Consider the following 14,075-nt stretch of genomic DNA (forward strand, 5'->3'; position numbering starts at 1 on the left):
TACAACTCGTCCTCGTCTATAAATATCCACGAAATCAGAGTTGCTGCGCAGCCAAGGCCTCTCCTCGTGCCTCCTCCATCCCTAAATCTTCCAACCTTCGTATCTTACTCAAATCTTCACCAAATCACGTCCCGTAAAGCCCAATCTTCCTCTTTTTCACTCCTCTTTCACTTCCACCGATTGAAATCCACTAAAACTTCATCAAATGGCAGAACCATCGAAGAAGAGAAAGGGATCATCCTCCACTGCCGCTGCTGCTGCCCATTGCCGCCACAGACCATCCGAAGCACCCGCAACACCTATTCATCCCTCTCTGTCATCTCCTAGATCATCCACATTGTTTTCATCCGATGATCAGCGTCTACGGTACCTTTCTCAATTTTCTTCTAGGATCATCTTAGACCCCAAGTACCTAGATGTAGATTTCTTTAATGATGAAACATTTGATTGCTATCAAGTGTTTCAAAATTCTGGCCTGGTTGATTTCATGTCATTAAAATTGCCACATTATCCTGAACTTGTAAAGGTTTTCTACTGCAATTTAAAAATTCAGGATGGCATTATTTCCTCTGAGGTGCATGGTATTCCTATGGTCATTGATCAGTCATTGTTCTTTTCTTTAACTCATTTACCCAGTCAAGGTGCACCTTTTGAGGGCATCATTGTTGATGACTAGAAATTTGATTATTCTAGTCATGATGCTCGTCGTATGGTCTGCAATGACCAGGCTGAAATGACTGGTAGATTGCTGGCCGGGTCATTAACATTTGATAATCACATCATGCACTATATAATTGTTAGAATTTTGCTTCCCCGGTCTTCAAATTTAGCACAAGCATCTAAGGAGGATTTGATTCTGATGTGGACTTTCCTTACCGGTCGTCAGATCGACTGGGCCCACTTGGTTCGGTACCGAATGCTTAAGGCATTACGGGCCAATGCACCTCTCTCTTACCCACAATTGATAACTTTGTTTCTGCGTCATTTTCAAATTCCGCTTGATGATGAACCATTTGTTCAAGTCAAGCGTTCCTTTGCAATTGGTGCTGGTGCAGTGACTTCCTTTGGATACCGTAAGGATCGAAATGGTCAATGGCTGAAGAAAGACGCACTCCCTCCTCAAGATGAGCGTACTCCTTCACCTCCTCCTCAACGAGATGATTCAGCACTCATGAATGAAGTCCTTTCCGAATTACGGGGTCTTTGTTCTTATGTTGGTGAACATTTCGACTCATTGGATACACGTTTTGCCAGCATGGATATTCGCCTCACACAACTTGAAGAGGATGTGGGTTACATTCGTCAGAGTTTCGATCTTCCACCACCACCTCCACCTTCTTAGAATTTAGTTTCTAAATCTATGTCTCTTATAAGCCGTGTATTTTGGCTATGCTACTTAGATTATTATGTTCAGTACTTTATTTATCTTATAGTATTTGGATTTCAGACTTTTATGCTTTGATACTATGTGGTTTTTGAATTTTGAAATGTTTGGATTCTAGTTTGGTTATGTCTTATTTATGAGTTTGGTTGGTTATGCCTTATACTTTATAATTACTATGTTTCCACTTCATTATTATATCTGTGTTGATTCCCAAGTACTTTAGCTTTTTTATGTTGCCAAAGGGGGAGAAAAATGGGGTGTAGAAAGGCTTAGAAAAAGCTTAGAAATCAAGTGATCATCAATTCCAAAACATAGGGGGAGTGAATGCAAATTTTATATATATACATTGCTTGCTTGAATCTTGATTTCAGGACTTATATTGTCATCATCAAAAATGGGGAGATTGTAGAAGCCAATGCCTTTGGTGTTTTGATGATGATCATGATGATTTGATGCAAATGATGCAAATGGGCTTTTCAAGTTTAAATTCAAGATAATGATTCAAGAATACAAGCCACAACATCAAGATGATCACTAGTATTTTAGGAAGGGAATTCCTAATTGATATAGCAAAAGGTTTGGCCAAGTAATTTAAGTTAAAAAGTGTTTTTCAAGAGATTTACTCTTTGGTAATCGATTACCAGAGGATGTAATCGATTACCAGTGGCCAAAAATGCTTTACAACAGCTACTAAATATTTGAATTCAAATTTTAGACTGTGTAATCGATTACACAATATTGGTAATCGATTACCAGCAGTTAATAAATGTTTTAATTCAAATTTTAAAAGCTGTAATCGATTACACAAATCCTGTAATCGATTACAAGACAAGATTTTCAGAAAAATATTTCTAAGAGTCACAACTTCTCAAATGGTTTTTACATGACCATCAATGGTCTATATATATGTGACTTAGAACACGAATTTGCTCAGAGTTTTTTAGAACAACAAGTGTTTATTCTCTCAAAGAGAAAAATTGTTTTATCCTTTTAAGAATTCCTTGGCCAATCCACTTGCAATTCATTAAGGAATCATTTGAGTGCTTAGATTGTAAAATCTATCTCTTTCAAGAGAGATTCATTCTTCTCTTCTTTCTAATTCTCTAAGGGATTAAGAGACCGAGGGTCTCTTGTTGTAAAAGAATTCTAAACACAAAGGAAGGATTGTCCTTGTGTGTTTAGAACTTGTAAAAGGATTTTACAAGGTAGTGGAACTCTCAAGCGGGTTGCTTGGGGACTGGACGTAGGCACAAGGGTGAGGCCGAACCAGTATAAATCCGAGTTTGCACTTTCTCTTCCCTTAAACTCTTTTATTTATTATTGTTTTATATTTATATTCAGATTGTTCTATTTGAATAAATATTTAAGAAGTTCATTATTAAGGGAATTTGTAACTTGAATAGAAAGTGAAATAGATTTTTAATTGGGAAAATAGTTTGTAATATCTTAATTCAACCCCCCTTCTTAAGATATCTGAGGCTACTTGTCTAACATTAATCTCGCGAGTGATTGCAATGTTGCTGAGTTTCTTGCGTAGACTCTAGGGGAGTGTTGCTCCTGTGGTTCTTGTGCAACTGAAAGGTGTGTTAAGTATGGAAAGAGTTCTATTGCGGATGATCTTTCTGCAATTAAAGGACCTTGGGCTATCATCTACTGGCAGGTAACACCGAGTGGTAAGTTTCTTTATGTTTGAATCTTTTGCGGTATGGTTTATGTTGATGTGGTGTCAAAGGTGGTGCTTTCATTGTGTTTTGTAGGATAGTTCGAGGATTCTTTGGTTTGGCTGAGATGCATTTGGTAGGTGGAGCCTCCTTGTTCATTGGCTAACAGTAGATGACTCAACCTTTCTGCTTTCTCCTGTGTCACCTGTTTCACTGGTTTAGCAAGCCTCTAGTATGTAATACGTGAAACAACTATAGTTATCTTGCACTTATGTTTCAATTTTTGTGCACTTAAAGTAGAGTGATATGAGTAGCATCTATTGCCATGTAGTAAACTATTGATTTTTATTTTAGTTTAGTGCTGGGGGGAATGTACTGTAATGTGTAAACTATTCAGTATTCACTTAGTATGGTCTTGACATAGATGGTTATATGAAAGAGACACGAAAAAGGGTGTGTCTGATTTTAGGATATTTTTTGCTTCTATATGTGATGCTACTTGGATGACTCACGTGTCTTGCTCTTTTGATATATACGAAGTTTTTGAACAGATGGGAAATGGTGGTTAAGAGAAAAGTATAATCTTATAGTAAGTAAATAAAAAAAGTTTAGAAAAAGTTCTCCTTCTTTAGAAGATCTGGTAGATCATTATCCCTTACCACAATTTTCTTCCTTTCACTCCCCCCTCCCCCCTGCCCTTATCTCAATCCACCTTTGCTTATCTTTAGAATATTTTCCTCCTCTACTGGACTACTATCTAGCCATTTTATTACATTCCAATTCTTTGTCATCAACAACTGCCTCTTTTGGCATGCCATCTTTGACAAGATTCCCTTGCTACCCTTTCTGGCCTTTTTCATATCCACTTGCATAATGGGCTTTCTTTCTTTGTATAGACTTGTACTATAGGAGGTCTATGACAATGTAAGCTCTTCATTTGAGTTGAAGCTTTCAATCTTTGCAGCTTGAAATTTAGTTAAGCCATACCATTTTTTGGGGGTTAAACCCAACACCAATTTGATACTTGTCACGCTTGCTAGCTTATTTCATTTGTGTTGCTTAATAGACATGCTCATATCTTTGAAAATACTGCATATCACTATGAAAGGCTGTTGGTTGAAGCATTGCTTAGTCTTCTCTGTTCATGTGCTTGAGACATTTGAAACAAACACAATTTTGGTTAACCACTATTATTCCCTTTCACTTGAGGACTAGTAAACTATTATTTCTTTGCTTGAGGACAAGTAAAACTGTAAATTTGGGGGAGTTTGTTAGTTGTTATTCATGAGTTAGTTTGGTATTGAAAATTTGCAAGGAAATAGCAACGTGCCTCCAATTTATGGTTCTTTTTGTAGAAATTGTATATATTTCCTTTATTATGTGATTTTATAGAATAGAAATTCCATTTTTTGTGACCTAATGTTGAATTCAACTCAGTTTGCAGGCCAAAGAAGAGAAGGTAATAGCTTCTAATGACTCGCTTAGCGAGGCAAATTGGTTAAGCGAGACTCATCTGCTTAGCGAGGCATCCAGATCGCTTAGCATATGGGAAACCCTAGAAGAGGATTAGTCTGAGATCTGCACGCCTACCGCGCAGCCAGCCCGCCCAGCGAGGACGTTGTCTCTTCTCGTGCTTAGTGCGCCTACTCTCGCTAAGTAAAATTCCACTTACTCTCGCTCAGCAAGACATGCTCGCTGAGCGAGTCTTCATGTGCTAAGAAGTCCAAGAGCCTTTAAAACACTGAGGTTGGCGAAACTCAAGAGACACAACCGATCAAGAGCAACAAGGAGAGCCTAGCTTCGTGAAAAAAACAGAGACATTTAGGGTTGAGAGGCTGGAGAAGACATTCTTCATCATCTTCTTCCATTTTCTTTAACAAAAAATAGTTTCTTTCTTGTATTTTGAAGCTTTGCTTGTAATGGAAGGCTAGAGCCTCTTTGTTGGGCAGTAACTACAGAAACTCTTGATGTAATACTCTTACTATCTATTTAATGTTATTTTCTAGTGTTCTTTGCTTTTATCTATGCTTATTTTACATGCTTGTGGCTTGACCACCCATTTGTATGTGTAGTTAGGCTTTTTAATATTGGAAAATGCTTTAAAACCTTAGAACTTGATAGAGCCAGCTAAAAATCTGTATGTCTAGGAATGGAGTGCAGTGATCTAGTATATTTTACACTGTAAGCTTAGTGTAACTCTTTTAGAACAAGTTTGTTGAGGAATCAAGAACAAAGGCTAAGAGAGTTAGGCTCATTCATGTGAGGAATCATGGTTTGAGTATTTTCTCAATGTAAGAACACTAGGATAACGTTAAATAGAGAATAAAAAACCTTTTATACAACAAGAGAAATTTCAGTAGGAACTCCCCAACGCTTTTAACTTGATAGTTGTCACATTTTATAGCTTTGCGTATTTTTTTTTTTGTTCAAATAGTTCAATAGTGCATAAACTCAATTCACACTCAATATTTATTTTATTTCAAGCTTTAAAAGTGTTTACATACTAAATATACACAGTCTAGGTGAAACAAATTCCCTGTGGATACGATACTCGGTCTTACCGTTTTATACTATTTGTGTGAACCGGTACACTTGCCGACGCAATCAACAATATGTTTCCCCCCTCTTTCTCACCTATGCTTTTAGTTGTCAATGACCAACTCTGCTTCTTAAGCTGTTACATTTAAGTTCATGATTGATTTTATATCACTAATATTGATTTATAGAGTTCCTTTGTGCTCCCCTTATATTATTTGGCTTTTCTTGTTAGTGACATAGTTGTAAACCTGGACTAGTGGAGGAATCAATATAAGGGATAGTTAGGTTATCTATTTGACTGCTGGTTTGGTCTGGCTAAAAATTCCAACTTGAGAAGAAAAAGAAAAAAGGAAAAAAATCACAAAAATCTATATATCTTGGTTTAATTCTAACAAATACCCCTAGTTTTCCTAGTTTAACACATTTAAGCACATGTTTGGGTCTCTGTTTGGCAACCCTTGAACATGTATTTGTAAAAGGAACTCCTTGGTTACTTTGGGACTCAACGTACATTCAGAGTGTGCTTACTGGTTTTCCAAACAAACGTTAAATCTGTTGTCCTGGGCTAGGTTTTGAAACTATAGTTAGTTATGTCAGTTCTTGAATTTGTAAACTAAATTTTGGAATAATATGAGTGTATGATTTGTTAATTTTAATTTGAAGCAGGATGTCAAGATTGATCGTAATGGGATAGGATGTCTTAGTTACTGGGAAGAGCTACCATGTGGAATATATAGTATGCATGTTGATGCTTCAAAATCAAGTGTATACCTGGTAAGTGAAGTCAAGATACATGAATATACAAACTCAATGTTAAATGAACTTATTAAGTGGGACAAAATTTTCTTTGAACCAAGCTCTGAAGACCTGCAAACATTCTTTCGCATTTACTTAGTTAATTTTGTAATTATCTTTAGAATTGCAACTATATCCTGTTTTTATTTCTATTTCATGATGTTACACAAATGTCTACTTATTGAATGAATGTTTTTCTGAATGAAACAATTTCCCTGTGATTCGATACTCGGTTCTTACCGTTTTATATTACTTGTGACTCAGTACACTTGCTGATAAATTTCGCAGTTGTAAAATAGCAAAACAAGTATTTTGGCAATGTTGCCGGGGAGTTTCTTTCCATTTAGGAAAGTTTAGTTCAGTTTGTAGGCATTGATTCTTTATTCTTTTATTAATTTTTGTGTGAATAGTTAGTTAGTTCAAAATTTATTTTTCTATTGGATTGGTTAATTGCTGCTCTTGCTAGTGCTTTGTATGTGAGGTAAATCTTCTATAGGTGATTTAGTTCCGCTGGATTTGGAAATTGAAGCTAGTTGTAGAAGAAACAACACAGAAAGAAGAATAAAAATACTACAGGACAGGAGAGCACCACCAATTCTTGAGGAACCTCAATCATCCGAGTTGTCTTCTATCTTTCCACAAACAAGGGAATCTAAAACAGGGGCACCTGAGGCTAACATAATGATTGAAGGTCAACCTATGAGAGTTACCCTTGAAGACTACTCTAGTTCTGTTGTGCCACAATTCTTCACTAGTATAGCGCGGCCAGAGGTTCAAGCACATAATATTACTTATCCTCATTCTTTAATTCAGCTAATATAGGGAAATTTATTTTATGGCCTACCGAATGAAGACATGTATGCACACTTAGCGACTTACATTGAAATCTGCAATACAGTCAAGATTGCAGGTGTGCCAGAAGATGCTGTAAGGCTGAGTTTGTTCTCCTTTTCACTGTTTGGAGAAGCAAAGAGATGGTTACATTCGTTTAAAGGGAACAGTCTTAATACTTGGGATGAAGTGGTAGAAAAATTTCTGAAGTATTTCCCAGAGTCTAAGACTGCAGAAGGAAAGGCAGCCATCTCTTCATTTCACCAATTCCCAGACGAATCCTTGAGTGAAGCTCTAGAAAGATTTCGTGGATTTTCAGAGACAAGCATCATGGATTTTCAGAGCCAATTCAGCTGAATATATTTATTGAGGGGTTAAGGCCGCAGTCCAAGTAGTTGCTTGATGATTCTGTAGGGGGAAAGATTAAATTGAAGACCCCTAAAGAAGAAATGGAACTAATTGAAAATATGGCTGCAAGTGATCATGCAATTTTTCGTGATCGGACACACATTCCCACCAAAAGAATCATGCTGAAGCTCTAATCTCAGGATGCATTATTGGAACAAAACAAGTTGCTATCCAAGCAGCTTGAGACATTAACTGAAACATTAAGTAAGTTGCCAAATCAATTTCATGTTAATCAACCTTCACATTCAACTGTTTTGCAAGTTGGAGGTTGCAACATTTATGGGGGAGCCCATGAATCTGGATGCTATATTACCATAAATGACACACCTCAAGAGGTAAATTACATGGGGAATCAGCCCAGACCCAATTTTAATGCAGGTGGATATTTAGGTTTTCAGCATGGTTCGAATTATAACCAACAACAAGGGCAATGGAGGTCTCATCCAGGAAATCAATTCAACAAGGACCAAGGTGGACCATCTAATAGGCCTCAGCAACAAGGGCCTAGCCTATACGACATAGCCACTATGCTGGAGGAGAACCTTGCTTAGTTTATGCAGGCCACAATTTCCAACCAAAAGAGCACGGAGTTTGCAATCAAAAACCTAGAAATCCAAGTAGGGCAGTTGGCCAAACAGTTAGCAGAAAACTCTTCTAGCACTTTTGGGGAAAACACTAAGAAGAATCTGAAAGAAGAGTGCAAAGTTGTGATGACCAGAGGTAGGAAGGCCATCATGATGGAGGATGAGGAGAGGATAGTTGATGACAACCAAGAACTAGTTGTTGAAGGAGAAGAAGATGAGAAGGAGACAGAAGGAACCCAGATGAAGGAGAAGTCAATAACTGAGAATGAGAAGGAAATAAATGTAGAAGAGAAGGAAGAAAAACAAAAATAAAAAGAAAAGGAAAAAAATGAAAAAAATGAGAAAAATAGAGAGAAAGAGGGAGTAAGGAAGACAAAGAGTGAGCTTGCACATGAGAAGAAGAAGGAGGCAGTTCCATGTACAGGGAAAGAGGTGCCATATCCTTTGGTACCCTCAAAGAAAGACAAGGAGCGACAATTAGCTCGGTTCCTTGACATCTTCAAGAAATTGGAGATAACAATTCCTTTTGGAGAAGCCCTGCAGCAGATGCCACTCTACTCAAAGTTTTTGAAAGATCTGTTAACCAAGAAGAGCAAGTACATTCACAGTGAAAATATTGTTGTGGAAGGAAATTGCAGCGCGGTGATTCAAAGAATCCTTCCACCGAAGCACAAAGATCCTGGGAGTGTCACAATTCCTGGCTCTATTGGTTCTGTGTCTGTTGGTAAAGCTCTTATTGATTTGGGAGCCAGCATTAACTTGATGCCACTCTCCATGTGTAGGAGGATAGGAGAGTTGGAAATTATGCCAACAAAGATGACACTACAACTAGTAGATCATTCTATTACTAGACCCTATGGAGTAATTGAAGATGTTTTGGTCAGAGTGAAGAATTTCACTTTCCCTGCTGATTTTGTAGTCATGGACATTGAAGAGGATACTGAGATCCCCTTGATCTTTGGTCGTCCCTTCATGTTAACCGCTAGTTGCGTGGTAGACATGGGAAAGAAAAAGCTGGAAATGGGGATAGCTTATCAGAATATTAGATTTGATTTGTTTGATGAAGACAAGCATTTGCTCAGCCAGAATGTCTGTTCAGAGGTAAATGAAGGATGAAAGCAGATGGTTCTGAAGGTTGGAACCAAATTTGATCCAGATCCATGAAGTAAGGTGCGTCAAGCTAATGACATTAAACGAGCGCTTAATGGGAGGCAACCCAGCTCTTTTTAATTTCATGTTCACTGCATATAGTTAGGATTACTTGTTTGTGATTGCTTGCATGAATGATCATCATATTTTGCATTTTGATATGGGGTTGATTAAGCTTCTTTGAAGTTGTGGATGGAAAATGAACTTAGAAAATTTTTCAGCCATCTACTTACTCAGCACGCCCTGTGCGCTAAGTGAATCTTTGTTCATGCACTGAGCGAGTCACTACTCGTGCTAAGCGCGTCAACCCCTACTCATTGGCTAAAAGGGCCTCGCTGAGCGAGCCTTATGCGCTAAGCCCAAAAAACTTCTCTAGAATTTTATCTGTTGGAATTGGGCTAAGCGAGTCATCTTGCTAAGCGCACAGCTGCATCTCGCTAAGCGCCTGTGTGCGCTAAGCGCAATTTCCTCTCTGTTAGACCATTCATGAGAATTAGGCCCAGCGGGTCAGCCCGCTAAGCCCAAATCCCTTTCGGGTTTGGAATTGCACTAAGCGAGAGTCTCTCGCTAAGCGAGCCCCACTGTTGCATCAAGAAGTATTTTATTCACTAAGTTGGCCCATGGCCCACTAAGCGAGAGTTGCAGAACTCATTGAGCGCATAACCTTCGCGCTAAGCCCAAATCCTTCTCTGGTTTTCTAATATTTGAATCGGGCTGAGCAAGTTTGCCCGCTAAGCGCATGAGTTTGAATTCTGAAAATTCAAAAGTAATTGAGTGTTCGCTTAGCGAGTCACCCGCGCTAAGCGAGGCAGTCGAAACTATCAAAAATAAGGTTTAACTGCCTTAAGCAATTACTTTTGTGCATTTACATACACATTCTTCACTCACTGTGCACTCGCATTTGCATTGTGCTTTCAGTTGTGCCATTTGTATCTCGTGCTTTCCTCTTGCTCATTTTCTCTGCAATCCAAGTAAGTTTTCTTAACTCTACACTTTAATTTTGTTTATGAACCTTAGGGTAGAAGACTTGTTTACTGTTTTAAAGCTTTAAATTTGTGATTTGTAATGTTGCTATTAGGTTAGTTATTAGATGCTATGTTGTTAGGGGTTTAATTCTGCATGCAATGTATGTTCTTTTGTGTGGATTTGATTAGGTTTTGAGACCTGATAGGGGCCTATGGTTAAGGGCTCAAAAGTCCCAAGTTTCTGGAAATTTCGATGTGCTCGCTAAGCACGCATTTGCGCTAAGCGAGTTCATCAATTTTTGTTGAATTTCAGGGTTTTCGGATGAACTCGCTAAGCCGGCCCTGTCCTGCTAAGTGTGTTCATGAATTTTGTTTGAATATATGAATGTTTGTATGAACTCGCTAAGCCATTGTACCTTGGGCTTAGTGAGAGCTTAAATTTCAAGTTTTGTTTAAGTATCATATGAACTCGCTATGCTGACATGCCACGCTTAGCGAGTTGTGTTGCTTGAGTCACAGTCTAAAAGGCTTTTTGTCTTCTATTGGTGGCTAAGCGAGTTAGTCTCGCTAAGCCACCCAACCTCTTTTAGTGAATAAGCCTGGGCTAAGGAAGTCAGTCTCGCTAAGCCGAAAGCAATTTAGTTTTCTGAGTTTTTGTTCATGCGTTAAGCGAGTAAGTCTCGCTAAGTGCTATTTCTTCTCTATTTTGGAATTGGGCTTAGCGAGCTTGCTCGCTAAGCCAATTAAGTTCCAGTAGTCAATTTGGGCTAAGCGCCTGATGGCGCTAAGCCTGTTTAGTGTGTCGCGCTAAGCGAGTGAGTCTCGCTAAGCACAATTAGCTCTCTGTCATAGAATAAGGCTTAGTGAGCCATGCAAGCTTAGCCATTGTGCTATTTCAGCTAAGCGAGTGTGTCTCACTTAGCCAGAGTCTATGTTTTTGCGTTGTTGCGCTAAACGCACCTTGCGCACTAAGGGAGTACTGTTATTTTTATAAGGCACGCTAAGCGAGCCAGTCTCGCTAAGCGCCCAGTCTATTTTTTAGTTTTATTTTTCTGCTTTCAGTTAAAATAAAAGCATGTCTAATATGATTATTGTGCTTATTTTTTATGCAGATGACCTCCAGGAAGAGGAAAGCCATAGCCTCCCGACCCCGGGAACCATATAACACCACCCATTTTGTTTTTGAGGTCGCTTAGGAGCGATATTCTCAAAACATTCACACCAGGAACATCCTTCCAGAGAGGAATGTTAATCTTTTTGTGATAGAGTATGATGAATTTCGACGAGAGCTGATAAGAAGAAACTGGCACAAGGCCTTGACCCAACATATGGACGGGCCCATTGATGTGGCACTGATCAAGGAGTTCTACTCGAACCTGTATGACCCTGAAGACAAATCTCCAAAACAGGTTCGAGTCAGAGGGAAACTGATAAAGTTTGATGGGGACTCACTGAATACATTCCTAGAGACGCCCCTCATCCTGGAGCTAGAGGAGCAGTACACATCATACTCACTCTTCTGCCGAACTCGCATAGACCCTCAGGAGCTGGCTGCTAGGCTCTGCATTTCAGGGAGGGGATTTGTTTTAAATGCAGAGGGTGCACCATGGAAGCTACTTAGGAAGGACCTCACCACTCTTGCACAAACATAGAGTGTCCTTTCGTACTCAAACCTCGCCCCTACATCTCACACATCTGATCTTAATTTGGATAGGGCAAGGTTGGTATACGACTTGGTGATGAAGATGAACATGGACGTGGGCTCGATCATCTCAGGCTAGATCTCCCAGATGGCCCAGTCCAACTCCTCCAAGCTTGGTTTTCCAGCCTTGATCACTGCACTCTGCATATCTAGAGGAGTGGTCTCAGATTCTCTGACTTTCGAGTCCTTCAACCCTGCCATTAATTTGGCATACATAAAGAAGAATTGTTGGAACTTGGATGATCCCACGATCATATTTCCAGGGACCCGTAAGGCCCGGGCTCGAGGATTTGAGGGCCCATCTTCTTCTGCTCCCCCTGCTCCTACTTCTATACCTCTAGCTCCTTCTGCTCCAGCTTCACCACCACCATCAACATCAGTTCCAGCACCCTCTAGCACCTCCCTGTAGAGCTCAGATGTTCTAGTGCCGATGCTGCAAAGCCTCCACCATGGCTTATGCCTGGTGATGCAAAGTATCCATAATTTGGCTCAACATCGGCCCGTCATGAGCATCGACGAGTTTACAGCTCAGGTGGCCTGGCCAGGAGTCTAGCCTTCTCCTTTGGGGGGAGGTGAGGCTTCCGCAGCCCAGGAGCCTCAACCAGAGCCTCAGCCTCAGCTGGAGGCCACTCTAGAGACCACCCTGTGGACTTCTCCAGTTACTACACCAGGGGTAGAGGTCTCAGAGGAGGAGGATGACGCTGCAGACACAGATTATGCAGCAAACATGGCAGCAATGTAGAGCACCTGGGACCCAAGGCCTACTACAGCTCAGGATATTCCTCAGCCATCCCAGGATTCTCCCTCATCACCTCAGGACGAGCCTGCACCGACACAGGAGGAGCCATGACAGGACCTTTATTTATTTTTCCTGCTTTAGATACATTTTATGTTCAGTTTATGCTTTTAGTTTTAGTTTTATGTTTCAGTTTATTTATTTAGCAAATTTGAAAGCTTGTTGAACAGTTTACAATTTTGATTGTTATTGGAGTGGTTTGTTTTGATATGAAAATCTTGTGTTTGTTAATGATTTGAATTGATCGATTGCATGGATTGAGTGAATTGTGATGCCTACTAGATCACTTGCTTTGAATAAGTATGCAATAATTAGAAGACAAAACATGAATTAAGGGCATGACTGAAAATGTTAGTTGGTTTGACAGGTAAATTGTGAAGGTAATCATTAGCCACAACTCGGTGAGTTGTGTGATCTTTAACTGTGAGAGAACGACTAGTATTGGGTACCGATTTTTGCATGAATCTCTGATTACTGAATGAATGCATGAGTTTGAAAATGATGAAGGCCATGATTGATTGAAATAGCCACTTGGCCAAAAAGCTTACCATGTTCATGAATGATGAATCCCTTGCACCCATGTTGAGCTTGTTTTTGATTGATTAAGCTGAAACTTGAGCCTGTAAAGTCATAATCTCCATCTACCTTTTCTTAGGTTGTAGGAGAGCATCATAGTTCAAGGAAAATTTGTCCCAAATTTGGGGGAGATTATTGGGTGACAACAAGTATGGTAAGACAAATAACAACACACACAATAATATCAAAAAGCAACAAGTAAAAGTTGCTAAAATAAAAAAAATAAAAAAAATTCAAGAATAAAAGTTGAGTGTGTGTTGTTATTGAAGCAAAGTAAAGCAAAGTGCTATAAATATTGAAAGGCAAGTAATAGAGCTGGAATAAAAGAGAAAAATGTTGATCTAAGGATGAATGCTCTCCTAGAACTTAAGCTTTTGCATCCTAGAAAAACCATGAATTGTTTGCAGCCCAGCCTCATTACAAGCCAAGAAAAGTCCTTCGGATTTAATTTGTGTGTTTGTCACTGTATGGTGTAGAAGCAAAGCTTCATGGTGAATCAAAGGTGATTCAAAGGTATTTTGATGATAACAAAATATGACGACAAAGGTGATGACAAAAAGCTCAAAGATCAATCAAGAACAATTCAAGAGTTCAAGATAAGAATCAAGAAGAATTCAAGACTCAAGAAGAAAGTCTAGAGACAAGAATCAAGATTCAAGGTTCAAAGATCTCAAGAATCAAGATCA

At 39.2% G+C, this 14,075-nt stretch overlaps 1 protein-coding gene across 1 annotated transcript; it reads left to right on the top strand.

Moving 5' to 3' along the window:
* The first annotated feature begins 8,171 nt into the window (after positions 1 to 8,171).
* On the top strand, positions 8,172 to 11,511 carry LOC114410547. Its single transcript, XM_028374533.1, has 3 exons — positions 8,172 to 8,483; positions 8,601 to 9,302; positions 11,428 to 11,511. Exons 1-3 carry the CDS (start codon positions 8,172 to 8,174, stop codon positions 11,509 to 11,511), a joined length of 1,098 nt encoding a protein of 365 aa, XP_028230334.1.
* Positions 11,512 to 14,075: the final 2,564 nt, after the last annotated feature.

Source organism: Glycine soja, chromosome 4 (genome assembly GCF_004193775.1).
Source record: "Glycine soja cultivar W05 chromosome 4, ASM419377v2, whole genome shotgun sequence".
NCBI lineage: Eukaryota > Viridiplantae > Streptophyta > Magnoliopsida > Fabales > Fabaceae > Glycine > Glycine soja.

Excerpts from the sequence above, each read along its gene's own strand:
- LOC114410547 (XM_028374533.1), top strand. The coding sequence starts at position 8,172 with ATGCAGGCCACAATTTCCAACCAAAAGAGCACGGAGTTTGCAATCAAA. Across the intron at positions 8,484-8,600 it reads AGAATGAGAAGGAAATAAAT|AAGAAGGAGGCAGTTCCATG; the intron begins GTAGAAGAGAAG and ends GCACATGAGAAG. Across the intron at positions 9,303-11,427 it reads GCCAGAATGTCTGTTCAGAG|ATGACCTCCAGGAAGAGGAA; the intron begins GTAAATGAAGGA and ends TTTTTTATGCAG.